Genomic DNA, 17,880 nt, shown 5'->3' on the forward strand with positions numbered 1-17,880 from the left:
AGCAGGCAGGAAAGTGAAGTTGAGGCCTAGGTAAGATTAACCACGATTGTATCAAATGGCACAGTAGACTCAAGGGCCGAATTGCCTACTCCTGTTCATAGTGATATTCTTCCTTTTTGTTTCTTTTGTCTCTCTGTGATTTTTTAATTTCCTCTGTACTGCTCCTCTTATCTTATTCCATTTGTTCACTCTTTCTTTTTATTTGCATGTCCAAATATTGGTGCTATTAATCAATTGACAAAATGTAAAATTTGACATTTTATTTCATCAAAATTAAATAAGACTCATAAAAGGGGATTGTTATAGAACATTATTAATTAAGATATCAATATAGCATTCAGCTGTAATATAAAAATTACAATTAATATTTCCTATCTTCTGTAGGTAAATTAATATTTTGTTTTCCTATTACTGTGCAGACATCATAAGTAACTGGGCACATTTCATCAACTTTACCGCTATTATTCATTCTTTTGGAGTTCTTTCATTTTCACTGAGTATTTTATTTTCCCTTGATCCCAATTTGAGAGAGATTAATATTCATTGTTCGTCACTAATATTTGAAGTTTACAATAAAATATTCACACTTCTGATGCGTTCACCATCAAGTCAATAAATAATACTGCCATCAAACTCAAATGACTGCCTTGAATAATTTAGGGAAATCATGATTTTGTCGATTGATTTTCATAACATGAACTTTACAATTCTAAAATGAGGAGAAAGTGACCAAGTAACTAACAGGTTAAAGATAAATTGACTAAAACATAGCTGGCTTGGTTGGTGAATAGCTGAGATGCACAGATCAGAACAATTGTTTAGTATTGAGTTAACTAATGGCAACAAAACTGCCACAAGTGGTTTTTGTGTTTTATGCCAGGAACTCCACTCTAGAAACTTTGGTGTTTTTGCTGAATGAAAGAAGATTAACCTCTAGAATAAAACATCACTGCTCTCACCACCAACTTTCGTGCGAAGGTTTCAGCAGCACTCTGTTTAGATGCTCGCATGCTAATGTCACTTTGGCAAGGTACTTGAAATAAACATTGAAAATCTCCAAAAATTAATCATCAAAATCTTGTGACCTAATTCCTCCAAGGAAGAAACATCATTTGACTGAAATGAGCAATAATTATTTTTTTAATATAAATACATTCTGATTCACAAGTTTTTGGATGTTTTCAATACTTCAGTTAATAGCTATCTGCAATCGTGATGTCCTTTGAAAGGATATTGAAATGAATTGTGATGCAGGTTTGTCTTCACTCGTTTCTCTCTCTGCCGACGGTTACAGAACCAGACTCTGACAACTTCTTTTTCCAGATTTAGATTATCTGCCATCTGTATGATCTCCTGTGAGGAAGGTTTATTTTGATGTCCGAAATGTGTCTCCAACGCTTCTTTAGCAAGCAGGCTAATGATGCAAAACAAGTGCAACACTAAATTAATTTGTTATTTACTAAATTAAGCTAGTACCTACAATTAGTTTGTTCTTAGCAATTATCTGTGAATCAAGTGAATTTGCATATTTTTTTTGATGGGATGAGTTTTTCAGATTGTAAATGATATTAATTTTAAAATGCAATGTACAACAGGAGAGAGATACATATTTAAGTAGGTATTCTCCAGGTTTCTGTAGCAATTGCTTAACTTTGCAATTCTGCTCAACTTTGTAGTGTGGCACAAAATTGAACTGCAGTATCTCGGCTCTATTTCATGATGACAGTAGCATTTGAGGTCTACACACACTTATGAAATGAGTCATGGCACACAATTTTTGCCTACTGAAGTATGCAGAGTAGGCTGATCAGTAGTGCAGTCATTTCAGAGCTAAATGTTCAAGTTGACGTCTCTTAATCACAAGGGTTTGAACCCATGTTCATCAAGTAGGACCTATTGCCAGTGTTATTTTAAAAAGATCACCCACTATTTGCAAGTTAGTTGTAGGTTTACTACTTCTGACATGGCTTTGGTTCCCACTAGCACTGAATGTTGTCTGCAATTATGAAATATTATGTTACAAAAGTCTACAAGAAGTGGTGTGGCTGACTTAAAACTTCTGCACAAACTAGTTGCTTTTAGATAAGCTACGTACTCTCCTTGGCATAGAGTATGACTTGGAGAGTGAGCAGAAGGCATGCAAATAGGACTAGCTGCTTGAAGTGGAAAGGGGTTGAAAGGTGTCTCTGGAGAAAGATGTGCTGTTCAGGAAGCATTTCTCTTAACCTGGGGGTTGCCTTTGAACAGAAACAAAATGTGATCTCCAGGTGGGACTAGCAGCTCTGAAATGAGTAAGTCATTCTGACTTTGCACAATGTGCCTATCATCTAGAAGGCATACGTCATAAGAGAATGGTCTCCACCTGCTTGATGAGTGCAGTTGCAATAATGTTTGAGAAGCTTGACATCATCCAGAACAGACCAAGTAACTTTATTCATAGCCTATTCACCATCTTTAATGTTCATTTCCTTCACTTCTGATGCACAGTGGCAGCAGTGTACACCAAGTTGCACTGCATCAATTTGCCAAAGGCTCTTTGACTGTACCTTTCAAACCCACGGCTTCTATCGCTTAGAAGCCACATGACTTGGAACTATATCACTATTGCTGGTTCATGATCCTGGAAAGGAGCACCTGTTAATCCTCCCTGCTCCATGCATTGCAGCAGTTCAAGAAGGTGGTTCCCACAATGTTATCTAGACAATTAGTGATGGACAGTAAATGCTGGCATTGCCAGCAACAACTGCATCTTGTGAACAAAAAACACTTTAGCAAAGAACCACATGCAGATCATCGACACCTCTCAGAGTCCCTATAATATGCCACTTAGTGATTGTCAGACCACTGTGATATCCTACACACTCGTTTGCATACTGTAACCCAAAATCATGATGGTAACAATTTGAGCTTTCATGACAGACATTTGAGCTTCTGTTTCATTATGCAGAGTGTGAATGGCTTCTGCTTCAGCAGTGGTAGCTGAGACATTGGCCATTAAATGCTACGTCATGGTTGGGGCCAAAACTATGCTCATGGAGTTGCCTACTACTTGCATGCAGTCTTCAACATTACTCACATGTTGCTCTTTCTGCACCATTTGTCTAGGTTGCATTTCTTAAGTAACCAAAAAGAGCAAAGCACAAGGGTAAGGTTGCTGCACAGGGAGATGGAGTAGTGGTGTTAGTTGAGGTGAGGTGAATTAATAGGTTTTTGTGCTAATTGGTATTTCATATTGAATTATTAATATTTTGTAGAAAATTAATGTCATCAAGTTGTTAACTTCAATGTACTACGCGGGTAATCCAAGATGGAGGACGGGAAAAATTTCTGGCTGTAACAGGCTGCTTATTTTTTTGAGGTATTATAAGTGTTGGAGGTGATTTCCTTGAATTCCAGGAGCAGCAATTACTTTTTTTTTATGCTGTTGCAATTGTTTTCGAATTTTGGAAAAAAAGTCAAAACAACAGCACTTTTTTAAAAGGGAGAAAGACAGACAAAGGCAGCAAACACATGGTCTTTAAGGGAGAGAGAAAGAAACCCACATTGCTAACTGACACAGCAGTGAATCTGCGCAGTTACAGCCTTTGCTGTTTGAATTCATGTATCGCTGGACATTGGAGTGTGGCTAGGAAAACTTAACAAACAGTGAAATTCTTGAAGGAACCTGTTTGGGAGAGGACGCAGCACAGAAACAGATAAGTGAATACTTTTAAGTATAGCCTTGCTGTAAATCTACAATAATGCGTAGAGTTCTTTCTTGATTATATGTTTTTATTGGGATCTGTCTCGTGATTTAAATTTTAAAAATATAAGCCATAAGTATTAAGTTAGCCTGGAGCAGTGTTTTGTATAGCAGTAAGACAGTGCTATTTTCTGGGTCTGTAGTTTGGAAGGAGCAAAATGGCCTTTAGTAGAAAGATATGCTCTTCTTGTTGAATGTGGGCGTTTCAAGAGAGTTTAAGGGTTACTGAAGATTATATCTTCAATAAATGTTGGTTATGAATCCTATCAGATCGAATGGATCAGTTGGAGTTACAGTTAAAGGCAATGAGAAATTTACAAGAGCTGGGGTGTGTGATGGATGGCAGTTATAAGATGGGAGAAAAGCCACAGGTACAGTAGATGGGTTAACTCCAAGAAAGTTTAGAGATAGGCGGTTAGAAAAGGAGTCTTCTGTGGTTATTGCCATTTCAAACAAGTATATTGTTTTGGAAAATGTAGGGGTGATAGACTTTCAGGGGAATGTAGCATGAACAGCCAAGTTTTTGGTATCAAGACTGGCTCTAATGTAATGAGGGGTACATGGGTTCCAAGCGATCAATTGTGTTAGCAGTGAAATATCAGAATGGTGTGTTTCCTCCCTGGTGTCAGGATCAAGGATGTCTCAGAGAGGGTGCAGAATGTTCTCAAAGGGGAGAGTGACCAGCAGGAGGTCATTGTACACCAACGACATCAGAAGGGAAAAGGATGAGATTCTAAAGGGAAATATAGAAAGTTCAGCAGGATATTTTTAAAAAGAGGTCCTTGAGGGTAGTACTATCTTGATTACTCCTGGTGCCACGAGCTAGTGAACTTAGGAATAGGAGGATAGAGCAGATGAATGCGTTGCTGAAGAGCTGGTGTATGGGAGAAGGATTCACATTTTTGGATAATTGGAATCTCTTCTGAGATAGAAGTGACCTGTACAAGGACAGATTGCATCTGACTTGGAAGGGGACTAATACATTGGCAGGGAGATTTGCTCAAGCTGTTCAGGAGGATTTAAACTAGTAAGAAGGTGGGTTGGGACCAAGGGAGATAGTGGGGAAAGAGATCAATCTGAGACTGGTATAGTTGAGAAAAGAAGTAAGTCAAACAGGCCAGGCAGGGACAAAGCAGAGAACAAGATAGGACTGATAAATTAAACTGCATTTATTTCAATGCAAAAGGCCTAACAGGGAAGGCAGATGGACTCGGGGCATGTTTAGGAACATAGGACTGCGATATCATAGCAATTACAGAAATGTGGTTCAGAGATGGACAGGATTGGCAGCCTAATTTTCCAGGATACAGGAAGGATAGAAAGGGAGGCAAGAAGGGGAGGGGGAGTGGTGTTTTTGAGAAGCAATAGCATTACAGCTGTACTTAGGGAGGATATTCCCAAAAATACATCCAGGGAAGTTATTTGAATGGAACTGAGAAATAAGAAAGGGATGATCACCTTATTGGGATTGTATTATTGACCCCCAAATAGTCAGCAGGAAGTTGAGAAACAAATTTTCAGTTATCTGTAAGAATAATAGGGTAGTTATGGCAGGGTTTTCAACTTTCCAAACATGGACTGGGACTGCCATTGTGTTAAGGGTTTAGAAGGACAGGAATTTGTTAAGAGTGTGCAAGAAAATTTTCTGATTCAGTATGTGGATGTACCTACGAGAGAAGGTTCAAAGCTTGACCTACTCTTGGGAAATAAGGCAGGGCAGGTGACTGAGGTGTCAGTGGGCGAGCATTTTGGGGCCAGTGACCATAATTCTATTAGTTTTAAAATAGTGATGGAAAAGGGTAGACAAGATCTAACAGTTAAAGTTCAAATTTGAAGGAAGGCTAATTTTGATAGTATTAAGCAAAAACTTTCAAAAGCTGAAGGGGGGGGGGGTAGATGTTTGCAGGTAAAGGGACGGCTGGATAATGTGGAAGCCTTCATGATCAGGTGCATCCGAGAACTCTGTGGGAAGCTAGAGAAGTGATTGCTGGGCCTCTTGCTGAGATATTTGTATCATCGATAGTCACAGGTGAGGTGCTGGAAGACTGGAGGTTGGCAAACGTGGTGCCACTGTTTAAGAAGGGCAGTAAAGACAAGTCAGGGAACTATAGACTGGTGAGCCTGACCTCGATGGTGGGCAAGTTGTTGGAGGGAATCCTGAGGGACAGGATGTACATGTATTTGGAAAGGCAAGGACTGATTCGGGATAGTCAACATGGCTTTGTGTGTGGGAAATCATATCTCACAAACTTGATTGAGTTTTTTGATGAAGTAACAAAGAAGATTGATGAGGGCAGAGCAGTAGATGTGATCTATATGGATTTTGACAAGGTTTACAAGGGTATTGCCAGGGTTGGAGGATTTGAGCTATATGGAGCATCGAAAGCTGAGGGGTGACGTCATAGAGTTTTATAAATTCATGAGGAGCATGGATAGGATGAATAGACAAAGTCTTTTCCTTGGGGTGGGGGAGTCATGAACTGGAGGGCATAGGTTTAGGGTGAGAGGGGAAAGATATAAAAGGGACCAAAGGGGCAGCATTTTCATGCAGAGTCGTGCTTGTATGGAATAACCTGCCAGAGGAAGTGGTGCAGCGCAGGCTGGTGCAATTGCAAGATTTAAAAGGCATCTGGATGGGTAAATGAACAGGAAGAGTTTAGAGGGATATGGGCCAGGTGCAAATGGGACTAGATTAGGTTGGGATATCTGGTAGATATCTGGATTAGTGGTGCTGGAAAAGCACAGCAGTTCAGGCAGCATCCGAGGAGCAGTAAAATCTGTTGGTTTCCAGCATCAGCAGTCATTGTTTTTACCTATCTAGTAGATATGTCAGAGTTGGACTGAAGGGTCTGTTTCCGTGCTCTGCATCTCTAAGACTCTGCAATACCATTTCTGTTTTCTACAGCACTCTGACAATACAGTGTTGGTCTTGTCAGGTGCCAGACTGTATTGAAAACTTGCATGTTTTTTGTCATAATCTCATCAACAACAAAAAAGCCATATCAAAGATTACAACATTAAATAGGCAAATGATGTGTGGGGTAGTATATCAGAATGGATAGAGAGTTGGTTGTCTAACAGCTTGCAGAGAGGATAAATAGGTAATTTTTAGGTTGGTAAGCTATAATCTGTGTAATGCCACAGGGATCCGTGTTGGGGAATGAATTGATTGTAATACAATATATATTAATGACTTGAATGAAGGGACTGAATGTATGTTTGTTAAATTTGCTGATACAAAGTTGGAGTAAGTTGTTAAAGGGTATAAAGCCTTTAAAGGGATTTAGATAGGTTAAGTGAGTTGATCAAACAATTGGCTGATGAAGTACAATGCTGGAAATTGTGAGTTTGTCCACTTTGAAAGAAAAATTTTAAAAGGGCAGCATATTATTTAAATGGAGACGGAGAGATTGCTGAACTCAGTTGTGCAGGAGGATTTGGGTAGCCTTGTGCATGAATAACAGATAAAAAATATTTAACTACAGCAAATGGTTAGGAATACAAATGAAATGTTATTGCATATTGCAAGGAGAATGGAGTAAAAAAAATTAGTAAAGTTTCAGTAAAGTCATTCAGGACCTTAGTTAGACAATATCTGGGGTCCTATAAAGAAGTTTAGGCTCCTTACTTAGGAAAAAATGTATATGATTATATTAGAAGCAGTGCAAGGCAGGTTCACCCATTGATTCCTGGAATGAAGAGGTTGGCTTAGGAGGGTAAACTGGACAGATTGAACTTGCATCTGTTGGAATTCAGAAAAATGAGAAGTGATCTTTTTGAAACAAAAAAAAACTTGAAGGGACTTGTCAGGATAATAGCTGAGAGGATGTTTCCCCTTACAGAACAGATAGAGTAAAGGATCTTCCATTTAAAGTGCAGCTGAGAAGACTTTATTTTTCTTGGAGGATTCATGAATCTGGAGTTTTCTTCCTCAAAGAGCAATGAAAACAGGGCAATCAAATATTTTGAAGGATAAGTTAGATTCTGATTGACAAGGGAGTCAAAGGATAGGGGGTAGGACAGGAAGGTAGAGTTTCGACAATAATCAGCTCAGCCCATCAAATACTGGAGCAGACTCAAGGGACTGGATTGTCTATATTTGCTCTGAATTTGTATGTTTGCAGAATTCATAAGTTTAATCTATCTTGTCCCACATGTAAAGACTAAAATATTATTACTGTCTTGTCACAGCAAGAGTTCCATTTAGGACCAAGAGTTGGCAAGACCCTAATCTTGCAACGGAGATCCTTTTATTCTCACTACTTGGAACATGGGCACTTTCCTTCCATGTTAATTTTTTAGCTGCTGTTGTCATACACACCTGATTGTAGTTCTTCGCTTTCTTTTTCTTTCATTTGTTCCAGTTCTTTCATTATTTAAAGCTGCAAGGAAATACGCAGTTACAAAATATAAATCACATGCATCATATGAAATGGCAATTTTTTCCAGTTCCTCAGTTAGTGTTTTGCATTAAAAAGTATTTAATTAAGTAAGGATTTACCTGAGTTAGTCATCTATTTCACTATAAGGGAACAAACTTGCAAGAATGCTGTAGAGCATATATTTTTACTTTTAATTACTATATGTTCAAATATTATTAATGTTAGATAAAGCTGTGGTTTAACCTCAATTTTAAGTTCAGGTATTGTACCTTCAGAAGGATAGATTGGTTTTGGAGGAGGGCACTGTAAATTCTGCAGAACGATACTGGAACTAAAAGGGTTCAATGAAGACAGGTTGCATTGACCAGGTTTTGTAATACCTTAAGTGAAGAAAATCAAGTATGATTTCATTGACGTTTTCTAAGATAATCAAAGCATTTATAGGGTGGATAGAGACAATTTCCTTTGGTGAGGAAGTCCAAAATAAGTGGACAAGGCATTAAAATTAGAATTAGGCCATTTAGCAGGTAATGTTATAAAGACTTCTGCACACAAACGGTGGAACTTTCTTCCTGAAGAAAACTGTTGAAACAATGTCAAATGAAAATTTCAAAACTGAGATTAATAGATTATTGTTAGGCAAAATACTGTAAGTTAAGGAGGAAGGTAGAAAGAAGTGATGATTAGATTACATTTCTTAGTGTGGAAACAGGTCCTTCAACCCAACAAGGCCACACCCATCCAGACCCATTCCCCTACATTAACCCCTTCACCTAACACTATGGGCAATTTAGCATGACACGGTTTTGGACTGTGGGAAGAAACCAGAGCACCCGGAGGAAACCCATGCAGACACGGGGAGAATGTGCAAACTTCACACAGACAGTTGCCTGAGGTGGGAATTGAACCCACGTCTCTGGTACTGTGAGGCAGCAATGCTAACCACTGTGCCACCGTGCTGCCCACTTTTTAAATTTTTTTTTTCCCCCCCTACAGTGTGGAAATTGGACCTTCAGCTCAACCAGTCCACACCAACTCTCCAGAGAGTAACCCACCCAGACCCATTTCCATCTGACTAATACACCTTACACTATGGGCAATTTAGTATGGCCAATTCACCTGACCTGCACATCTTTGAACTGTGGAAGGAAACCCACACAGACATGGGGAGAACATGCAAACTTCACACAGTCGCCCGAGACTGATCTAATAGAGTGGCAGAGCAGACAGTAGGGGATAATTTACCTACTTCTGTTTATACACGAATCTTCTGCTTGACCATGTAGGCTGTCTTAATTAGAATGCACCACTGTTTAGTCCTTTGTTTTCTCAGGAATTTTGGGGCATAGAAATGAAAGGTTTTATTTGCAAGCAGAAGCATTAATGTGGTATTGCTGAAAACAAAGACACAGGATATTGAAATTTTATGTTTTGTCCTTATCAGGACAGAAGCAAGAATGCCAAATATGAATGGAAGGAACAATTTGTGCTTTAAGAGAAAAAAAGATGTTGATTGGTTGGCATTGATTCTGATTGTTTAAGGCATTGCCATGGTGAATGTACAGGTTGTTCAAATAAAAGGAAATGAAAGAAATTTGTGCATCTCAGATAGAACAGAATATAGGTCAGGGCATAAATTTGTCATCAACAACTCATCTGTTCAATTTTATCCTGCATGAATGCTTGAACTTGATCATGCATATTAAGAAATGGTTTGATTCACACATTATGTATGAACAGATATGTTATCTATTCAATTTCTCCAAGAGCACATTAGGCCCAAGGTTGTGACAGTGTTCATTTTCATGTGTATTAATAATGTTCAAGTGAGACACAATTTCATTAATGAGTGAGTGTTAATGCAGGGTGATATTGAACAGATTGGTAATATGTTTATGAATCTACTGTGCTTGATCTGAGATGTGTAAATTTATTTAGTTTTTTCGATTTGATCCATTTGTGCATTCTCCATGCAAAAATCTCAAGCAGAGTTGAATTTCAAACAATCAGTATTGTTTTATCATGCAGTATTAACTGTTTCTCCCTTTAAGATTTGATATTCTTATGTCTGTTCTAATGAGTACAAGACAAAGAACGTTGCTTCATGCTCTGCAATACTCAAATATTAATATTGTTGCTTTTGGCTGCTGTTATTTACATAGAATACCTCCATGTCAATACAGCATAGGTTAAATGCAAAGTTTATCACTCTGCATAAATAAAGTGCAAAATTGGCCATCTTTCTGTCCCCAGTGCAAAACCGCACATGCACCATTTTATATCCTTTTTACTCTTCCAGACCATTTATTAGTGTGCTCTGAGTAAGTCACTTTGCAAATTTAAAGTCTGTGACAAGATAAATTAATGGCACAAAAGATGATGAATGGGTTTGGCCTAATAGTCATTGCTGAGTAGTGGTTGGATGGTGACAAGGTTGGAAACTCATTATTTCTATCTGTTGTACTTTCGGAAGCATAGGCAAAATGGAGGAAGAAGCAAGATACAGTCGGTTCTGATATAACGGTTCTGATATAAAGGTCTGTTCCTGTGCAACCTCGTGTTATAAGAAAATCATGTAATAGCAGCACTATTTAAACTAATGGGACTGGAATCACGTTATAACCAATACAGGTAAGGAAAGTTCATGTTCTACAAATAATGGTCTAAATTCTTCAATTGCGTTATACTAATTTGCGCTGAAGAAATGTATGTTGTAGTAAAACCGACTAGTAGCTCAAATAATAAAGGATGTCATAAGGGCAATAGGGAGAAAATTTCAATTCAAAAAAATTGAGTGATTTGTTGATCTGGGTAAAAATCTAGTATTTTGCTACTTCTCCATTTTACATTTGAAGTATCAGTTGCACTCCTAACCTTGATAGGAGCCTAGATTGGTGAATAATGTGGATGTATTTAAGAGGAAGCCAGAATAGTAAGTGAAGAGAAATGGAATGGATGATATTTTTAAAAGTTTAGATGAAGAAGGAACCTCCTGTGGAAAATAAACACACATGACAGGTTCTGCGCTCTAAATACTACAGTATAAATGAAATCAAATATGAAGGTAAGAACAGAAGTTAGTATACAATAACTTCCACAGACTCAAGACTTGTCAAAAGCCATAAACAAACATCTGTGTGAAGTTTGCATATTCTCCCCATAGCTTGGGAGTTTCCTCCAGATGCTCCTATAAAAGTTTACATGGATTGACTGTGTTAAATTGCCCTGCAGTGCGCAGGGATATGCAGATTAGGTGGGATCGCCATGGCAAATATGGGGCTGTAGGGATATATAGAGGTCTTGGGTCTGGGTGGGGTGCTCTTTGGAGGTGCAGACTCAATGGGCTGAATGGCCACTTTCTGCACTGTAGGGATTCAATGATTCTATAACAAATGTTTTAAAATGTAAAGATTATCTGAAATTAGTTTACAAAATACAACATAGAAATTTAAGTCTTCCATAAAATTGAATATGATGAATCTTCCTGTCCATAAATGTTGGATGGAGTATTAATTTTGGTAAAGATTGATAGCTACATACCTCCTGCTTGTTCTGCTTCATCTATCCACTTGGAAAGGATTGATTTAAGTTTACAAGCATTTTTAAAACTGAGCTGTAAATTTTCAAAGCGACAAATAGTTGTTTGACTAAACTCTGAGCCATGCACAGCAGCAAGAGCCTCACCAACATTTGTTTGAGTATAACCTGTAATGAGAAAGAGGGAAAGAGAAAAAAAAGGTGTGTATACATAGAAATGTAGGAACGTAGGAAACAGGTGAAGGCCATTCAACCCCCTCAAGCCTGTTCTGCCATTTAAAGCAATTTTAAAAGGTCTTGGTAATCCTTTCAGAACTATGAGGTTTGTTCAGTCGAAATTTATTCTGGTTATTCTTACAAACCATAATAACTGCTTAATTTTTAATTAACTCAGAAGGTATCCATTTTGGAAATGAAATGACATTGTTTCATTACACAAATTTTTAATTTTGTACACTCTATTGCCTCTTTATTTATAAACAGAGCCAAATATAACCATTGAGAAATAAGTGGTTCAAACTGTGGAGCCCACAGCTAAATGCCAGTGACAATTACACTGTAAATTGCAATGGAATCTGGATTTCATTACTCAGTATAATCCAGTCAAGGTAGGAGGAGGTAAAGTACAAATATTATTCAAATTCTTACCTACGTTAGAGCAATGCAAAGCCTCCTATTGGTTGGCTATATCAATGATTACAGGAGTAAAACTCGGGGCTATGCAATGAAATAATTGGGAATATGTTATATTGAAAGAACTTTTAAGTAAATTCCCATGATGTACCAGTGCCGATAACTACAGCAGTTGCCCACTTTTTGTATCCAAAGTTTGTATCAATCCTTCCCCTTTATTCTAGCCAATGCAGCTTTGCAGCCATGTCATTTCCAAATTCAGGACTGCCCTCATTATTCCACTTTCCATCTCATGTCCTCAACATCAGTAGGTACCAACTTGTGGACAGGGTTGTGTTGCAGAACCACATGAACGAAGTTAAAGATTATTGAAAAATGAATACATTCAATATAGGCTCTTCACAACCTATGACATGAGGAGGATAGGTTTTCCTTAGAGCAGAGGAGATTGAGAAGGGATATGATTGAGATGTGTGAAATTATGAGGGGCATAGATAGGGCAGACAGGAAGGATTTGTTTCTCCCTGATGGAGGGATTAGGGAGCGTAGATCTAAGGTAAGGGGCAGAGGATTTAGAGATATCAGAAAAAAAATTTTCATGTAGAGGATGGACAGAGTCTGGAACTGTAATGTTGCTAAAGGCAAAAACCCTCAGAGCATTTAGTAAGTATTTAGATGTATATTTGTGATGCCAAGGTGTATGAGACTATAGACCAAATGCTGGATTATGGGCCGAGAATAAATGGTTGTTTTGACTCACAGTAGACTGGATGAACCTAAGGATCTTTTTTAGTGCTGTAGATCCATCTGATGCAAGTTCTGAGCTTCTGGGAGAGTACTTGTATTATAAACTACCTTTTTTTGATGAATTACTGCAGTTCCACATTGCTTCATTTGTTTTGTCCTGTGTTCTGATGTTAAACGAATTGAAATGACTAGAATTGCTAACAATTTCACTAACAATTTTGCAGTGAGCAAAATATGTACTTCAGTTTAAATCTAATGCCCCCTTTTCACTTTGTGAGAATATTTTTTTTCTTAAAAAAACAAACCCCCAAAGAACTGGGGATGCTGGGGTGTGTTGGAGTCTACATATCCCTTCGCATTAAATGATTGTGTGGTACAGTTATTCCTGTCGAGATTTTGCTACCTCTCCAGGTTACATTTGGGGGAGGGGGGGAGGTGAGGGGGGTTTGGCAGAGATTCATTCGCAGTGGAGTGGGATTTCAATGGCTCTAATGACTTGGTCGGCACAAATACGGTTACCAGAACATTTTAACTACAACTGCCGCCTTCCTCTCCCTCCAAATCATGATTGCTGTGTATTTCTAATTGATATCATTGATACACTTAAAAACTATTCTCCAAATTAGCACATGAATTGGAAGTAAAATCTACACTGTCCCCAAGAAAGGTTGGATTTGCTGAATCAATTTACGCCCTCACTCCAGAAGGATTCAGATCTCCTGGATCAAGATAGTATGCATTTCCTTCAGAGCTGGCTCTGACGGTACTCGGCAAAAGTGAGGACTGCAGATGCTGGAAATCAGAGTCTAGATTAGAGTGGTGCTGGAAAAGCACAGCAGGTCAGGCAACATCCGAGGAGTAGGAAAATCAACATTTTGGGCAAAAGCCCTTCATCAGAACTGGAGTTAGGGAGCATGCAGGGTATTGGAACTGGGGTGAGGTGGGGGGATGGGAAATGAGGAAACTAGTGAAGTCCACATTGATGCCCTGGGGTTGGAGTGTTCCAAGGTGGAAGATGAGGCATTCTTCCTCCGGGCATCGGGTGGTGAGGGAGCGGCGGTGGAAGAGGCTCAGGACCTGCACGTGGGAGGAGGAGTTAAAATGTTGGGCAACGGGCGAAGGGGTTGATCAGTGCGGGTGTCCCGGAGATGTTCCCTAAAGCGCTCTGCAAGTAGGCGTCCAGTCTCCCCAATGTAGAGGAGACCGCATCGTTAAATCCCGTTACGTTTATTACCAAAGAGGTGTTCGATTAGCGCTTCATGTATTCCCCAATATTTTTCTCCCTCTAGAAACCCCATCTTAAACACCACTATCAATGACCACCTCAGTCTACTATCCAAATCCAGCCTTTGAGAAGTTTTGGAAAGTATTTCTGATCCTTCATGTTCTCAATTGTTAAGTTTGTAACAGATATCGCAAACAATGAAGACATTGAATCCAGCATTTACCTAGCTTTATTCTTCTCACTTTAAATTGATTCGCAAACAGCTCCAACTCTTTGATTTCTGGAGAATCCAGACTAACTGGCTCCTCAATTGCTTTATTCTTTTTTCGGAACTCCTGCTTGAGGTCGATGACGATAGATTCTTCGCTTAGGACCGACTGATGAATCGGGGCAAATCCATGACCCAGAGGACACGAGGACGTACTCAGCGTGTGGTCAGGCAGTTTGTACAAACATGGAGCCAACCCATCTGTGCATATAGAGGCATTACTGCAGACTGTTAAAGGCATATGATTAATGGCAAGTACTGCGTGCACCGGACTGCACATGGATAGTGCTAAAACTCAGGCCTTAAAGGTAACGAATATATCCCAAAGCGGCCGTATAGCTTCCACAGAGTTTTAGAGGGGCTGAGGTTATGTACAGTTTTGGGGTTCGATCAGTTGAATATAAACACTTCAGGGGAAAAAAAACCCATAAAAGTCACTACATTTCCCAAATCAAAGAACACTACTGACTCCGTGGAAAAAAATGCAAATAAAACGATGGTTTTGACTCCACTCAAGTAAGAAATGTCAAAAGCTCTATTGGTTTAATAAGGTACCAAAATGGTAATTTGAATACAAAAAAATTAAGACACGGTTTGTTTGACACAGTGGTAGTATCCCTCCCCCCTGGGCCAGGAGGTCTGGATTCAAATTAACCTAGTCCAGAGGTGTGACATAACCAGCAGTTAGAAAATGTCTATAAATGTTAAGACAACTTTAAAAGAATGTCATCATATAGTTTTATCTGGTCAACTTGTTTTTCATCTGCTGCTGTTCTCAGCTACATTTGATTATTTCTACACACAACTTTTTTTATATATAATGTTCAGTTTCTTCTAACATTGTATATTTGGCAAGATCATCCTTCTAGTAATTTGTGTTGTCCAAACTGATCGACTACAACAATGCAAAATGATGGCTCACTGTGACCTTCTGAAGGGTAAGCAGCAATAAGCAATGATATCTGACCTCGCCAGTGATGTCCGCATCCCATCAATGAAAAGACAATCAGTAATGTGGGTGCAAGTTTGTTCAACAGAGTAACCCAAGCACGTTAATGTCTGTGTTTGGAGGATGTTGAATGGATCATCAATCTCAACCTCATTCTTCAGCCAATTTATTTCACCCCATGGGATAACAAGAGTTGAGAGCATCAGAAATGGCAATGCCTGTGGATTCCAAAACACTTTTTGTCTTTATTCTTTAATGGGATGTGGGCATCACTATCAAGGCCAACAATTCTTGCCCTGGAGTGGTTTGCTAGGTCATTTCAGGAGGCAGTTGAGAGGCGTAGTCTACTTTGGACACATGGTGACTGGGTCAGATTCTTCCGTAAAGACCACAAGTGAACCAAATGGATTTTCACAACAATTTTCCTACAATAGCCCCAACGTATTAGCCTAACCCTCTGGACTCATAATCCAGTGTTTTTTTTAATTCACTTGTAGGATTTGGGCATCACTGGTTGACCTTGAGAAGGTCATGGTGAGTTGCCTTCTTGAACTGCTGCAGTCCATGTGCTGTATATTATTGAATATTATCAGAATATAAGATTGAAAACTTGTTCTTCAGAACTATTTACATTTCCAGCCAAGTTGTTATCGTACAACCACCACAATAGCACTGACACAACAATGTGGAAATTTGTATGGCCAAGGCCTGTCCATGAAAAACAAACTAATTTAATTTGACCAGTGATCACCCTTTCAGTACACCCTCACTCATCACCAAAGTGACAGAGTATGTTTTTATTGATACTCCACAATAACCTCAGCAATGCTCAATTTAGCTTCTGCCAAAAATACAGTGGCAAGTCTTACTACAAACTTGGGGTCAATATGGATGAAAGAGCTGAATTTCAGCTGAAGAATAACCTCTTTACATAGCCAGCATTCTGAGTTACAGAAGCATTAAGGAACCCAAGCAAATTTCAACTCAATGAAAATCACAGTGTTATTCACTATTCACAAATCTAGTGCAAAGGTAGATGTTGTAATTGTTGGAGTCAATCATTCCTTCTCCAGATTTGAAGGTGCCGGTGTTAACTACAAAGTTAAAAAATCACACAGCATCAGGTTATTGTCCAACAGGTTTATTAGATGGGTATATGAATAGGAAGGGTTTGGAAGGATATGGGCTGGGTGCTGGCAGGTGGGACTAGGTTTGGTTGGGATATCTAGTCAGCATGGACGGGTTGGACCAAAGGGTCTGTTTCTGTGTGGTACATCTCTATGACTCTATGACTAGCGCTCTGAAAGCTAGTGCTTCCAAATAAACCTGTTGGACTCTAACCTGGTGTTGTGTGATTTTTATCCTTCTCCAGAATAATGTTACAGGACCTCCTTAGGGTAGTGTGATAGCCACAACACATTCTGCTCCTTCAGCAACATTTCTTCATCAGGTCAGAACCAAGGATATTCACTAACAATTGCACATTGCACAGCTTGTTTGTAACTCCTCAGTTACTGAAGTAGTGAGTGCCTGTTTGCAGCAAGAGTTAGGCAACATTCACGCTTGGGCTGGTGTGTAGTGTAATGCTATTTTCTAGCTGGGTGCCAGGCTATGACCAACTCCAGTAAAAGTAAAGAAGCTAACCACTTCCTTCACAAAAAGTAATGTGGTTGAATCACCCATCATCAACGTACTTAAGATCACCAGTGACCAAACATTTATGGCACCAGCCATATATATATGATGGGTACAGGTCAGATGCTGAGCATTCTGCGGGAAGTAGTTCAGTTTGTGATTTCCAAAAGTCTTTGCATATTTGCAAAGCAAGAGTGTGGTGAAACACTTGCCTGGCTGAGTGCAGCTCCAAAAACACTCAAGCTGCCAGAGGAAGTGGTGGAGGCTGTTACAATTGCAACATTTAAGAGGCATTTGGATGGGTATATGAATAGGAAGGGTTTGGAGGGATATGGGCCAGGTGCTGGCAGGTGGGACTAGATTGGGTTGGGATATCTAGTCGGCATGGACGGGTTGGACTGAAGGGTCTGTTTCCATGCTGTACATCTTTATGACTCTAAGAAGCTTGGCACCATCGAAGAAAACATTTGCTTGATTGGTATCCCATCGACTAATATAAATCTTCTGTCTCTTCACCAATGGATGGTGACAACAGTGTGTACCATTAACGAAATGCACTGCAGCAACTCACCAATTGTCCATGACAGCACATTCCAAACAAAGTTTTCTACCACCTTCAGCAAACACATAGAGTCATAGAGATGTACAGCATGGAAACAGACCCTTCGGTCCAACCTGTCTACGCCAACCAGATATCCCAACCCAATGTAGTCCCACCTGCCAGCACCTGGCCCATATCCCTCCAAACCCTTCCTATTCATA

General features: G+C 39.3%; 1 protein-coding gene across 4 annotated transcripts in view; it reads right to left on the reverse strand.

Annotated features, from left to right (window-relative positions):
• Window positions 1-1,200: 1,200 nt before the first annotated feature.
• pou1f1 (POU class 1 homeobox 1) overlaps window positions 1,201-17,880 on the reverse strand; it is a 20,654-nt gene continuing 3,974 nt past the window's right edge. For 3 of the 4 annotated variants that reach the window (XM_043701181.1, XM_043701184.1, XM_043701183.1), the window contains 4 exons: window positions 14,490-14,762; window positions 11,665-11,829; window positions 8,064-8,124; window positions 1,201-1,414 (listed from right to left, as the gene is read on the reverse strand). In XM_043701181.1, coding sequence (XP_043557116.1) covers window positions 1,201-1,414; window positions 8,064-8,124; window positions 11,665-11,829; window positions 14,490-14,762 — 713 coding nt within the window. The remainder of the gene's footprint in view (window positions 1,415-8,063; window positions 8,125-11,664; window positions 11,830-14,489; window positions 14,763-17,880) is intronic. The other variant, XM_043701182.1, reaches the window with a different exon arrangement.

Source organism: Chiloscyllium plagiosum, chromosome 12, assembly GCF_004010195.1.
Source record: "Chiloscyllium plagiosum isolate BGI_BamShark_2017 chromosome 12, ASM401019v2, whole genome shotgun sequence".
Lineage (NCBI taxonomy): Eukaryota > Metazoa > Chordata > Chondrichthyes > Orectolobiformes > Hemiscylliidae > Chiloscyllium > Chiloscyllium plagiosum.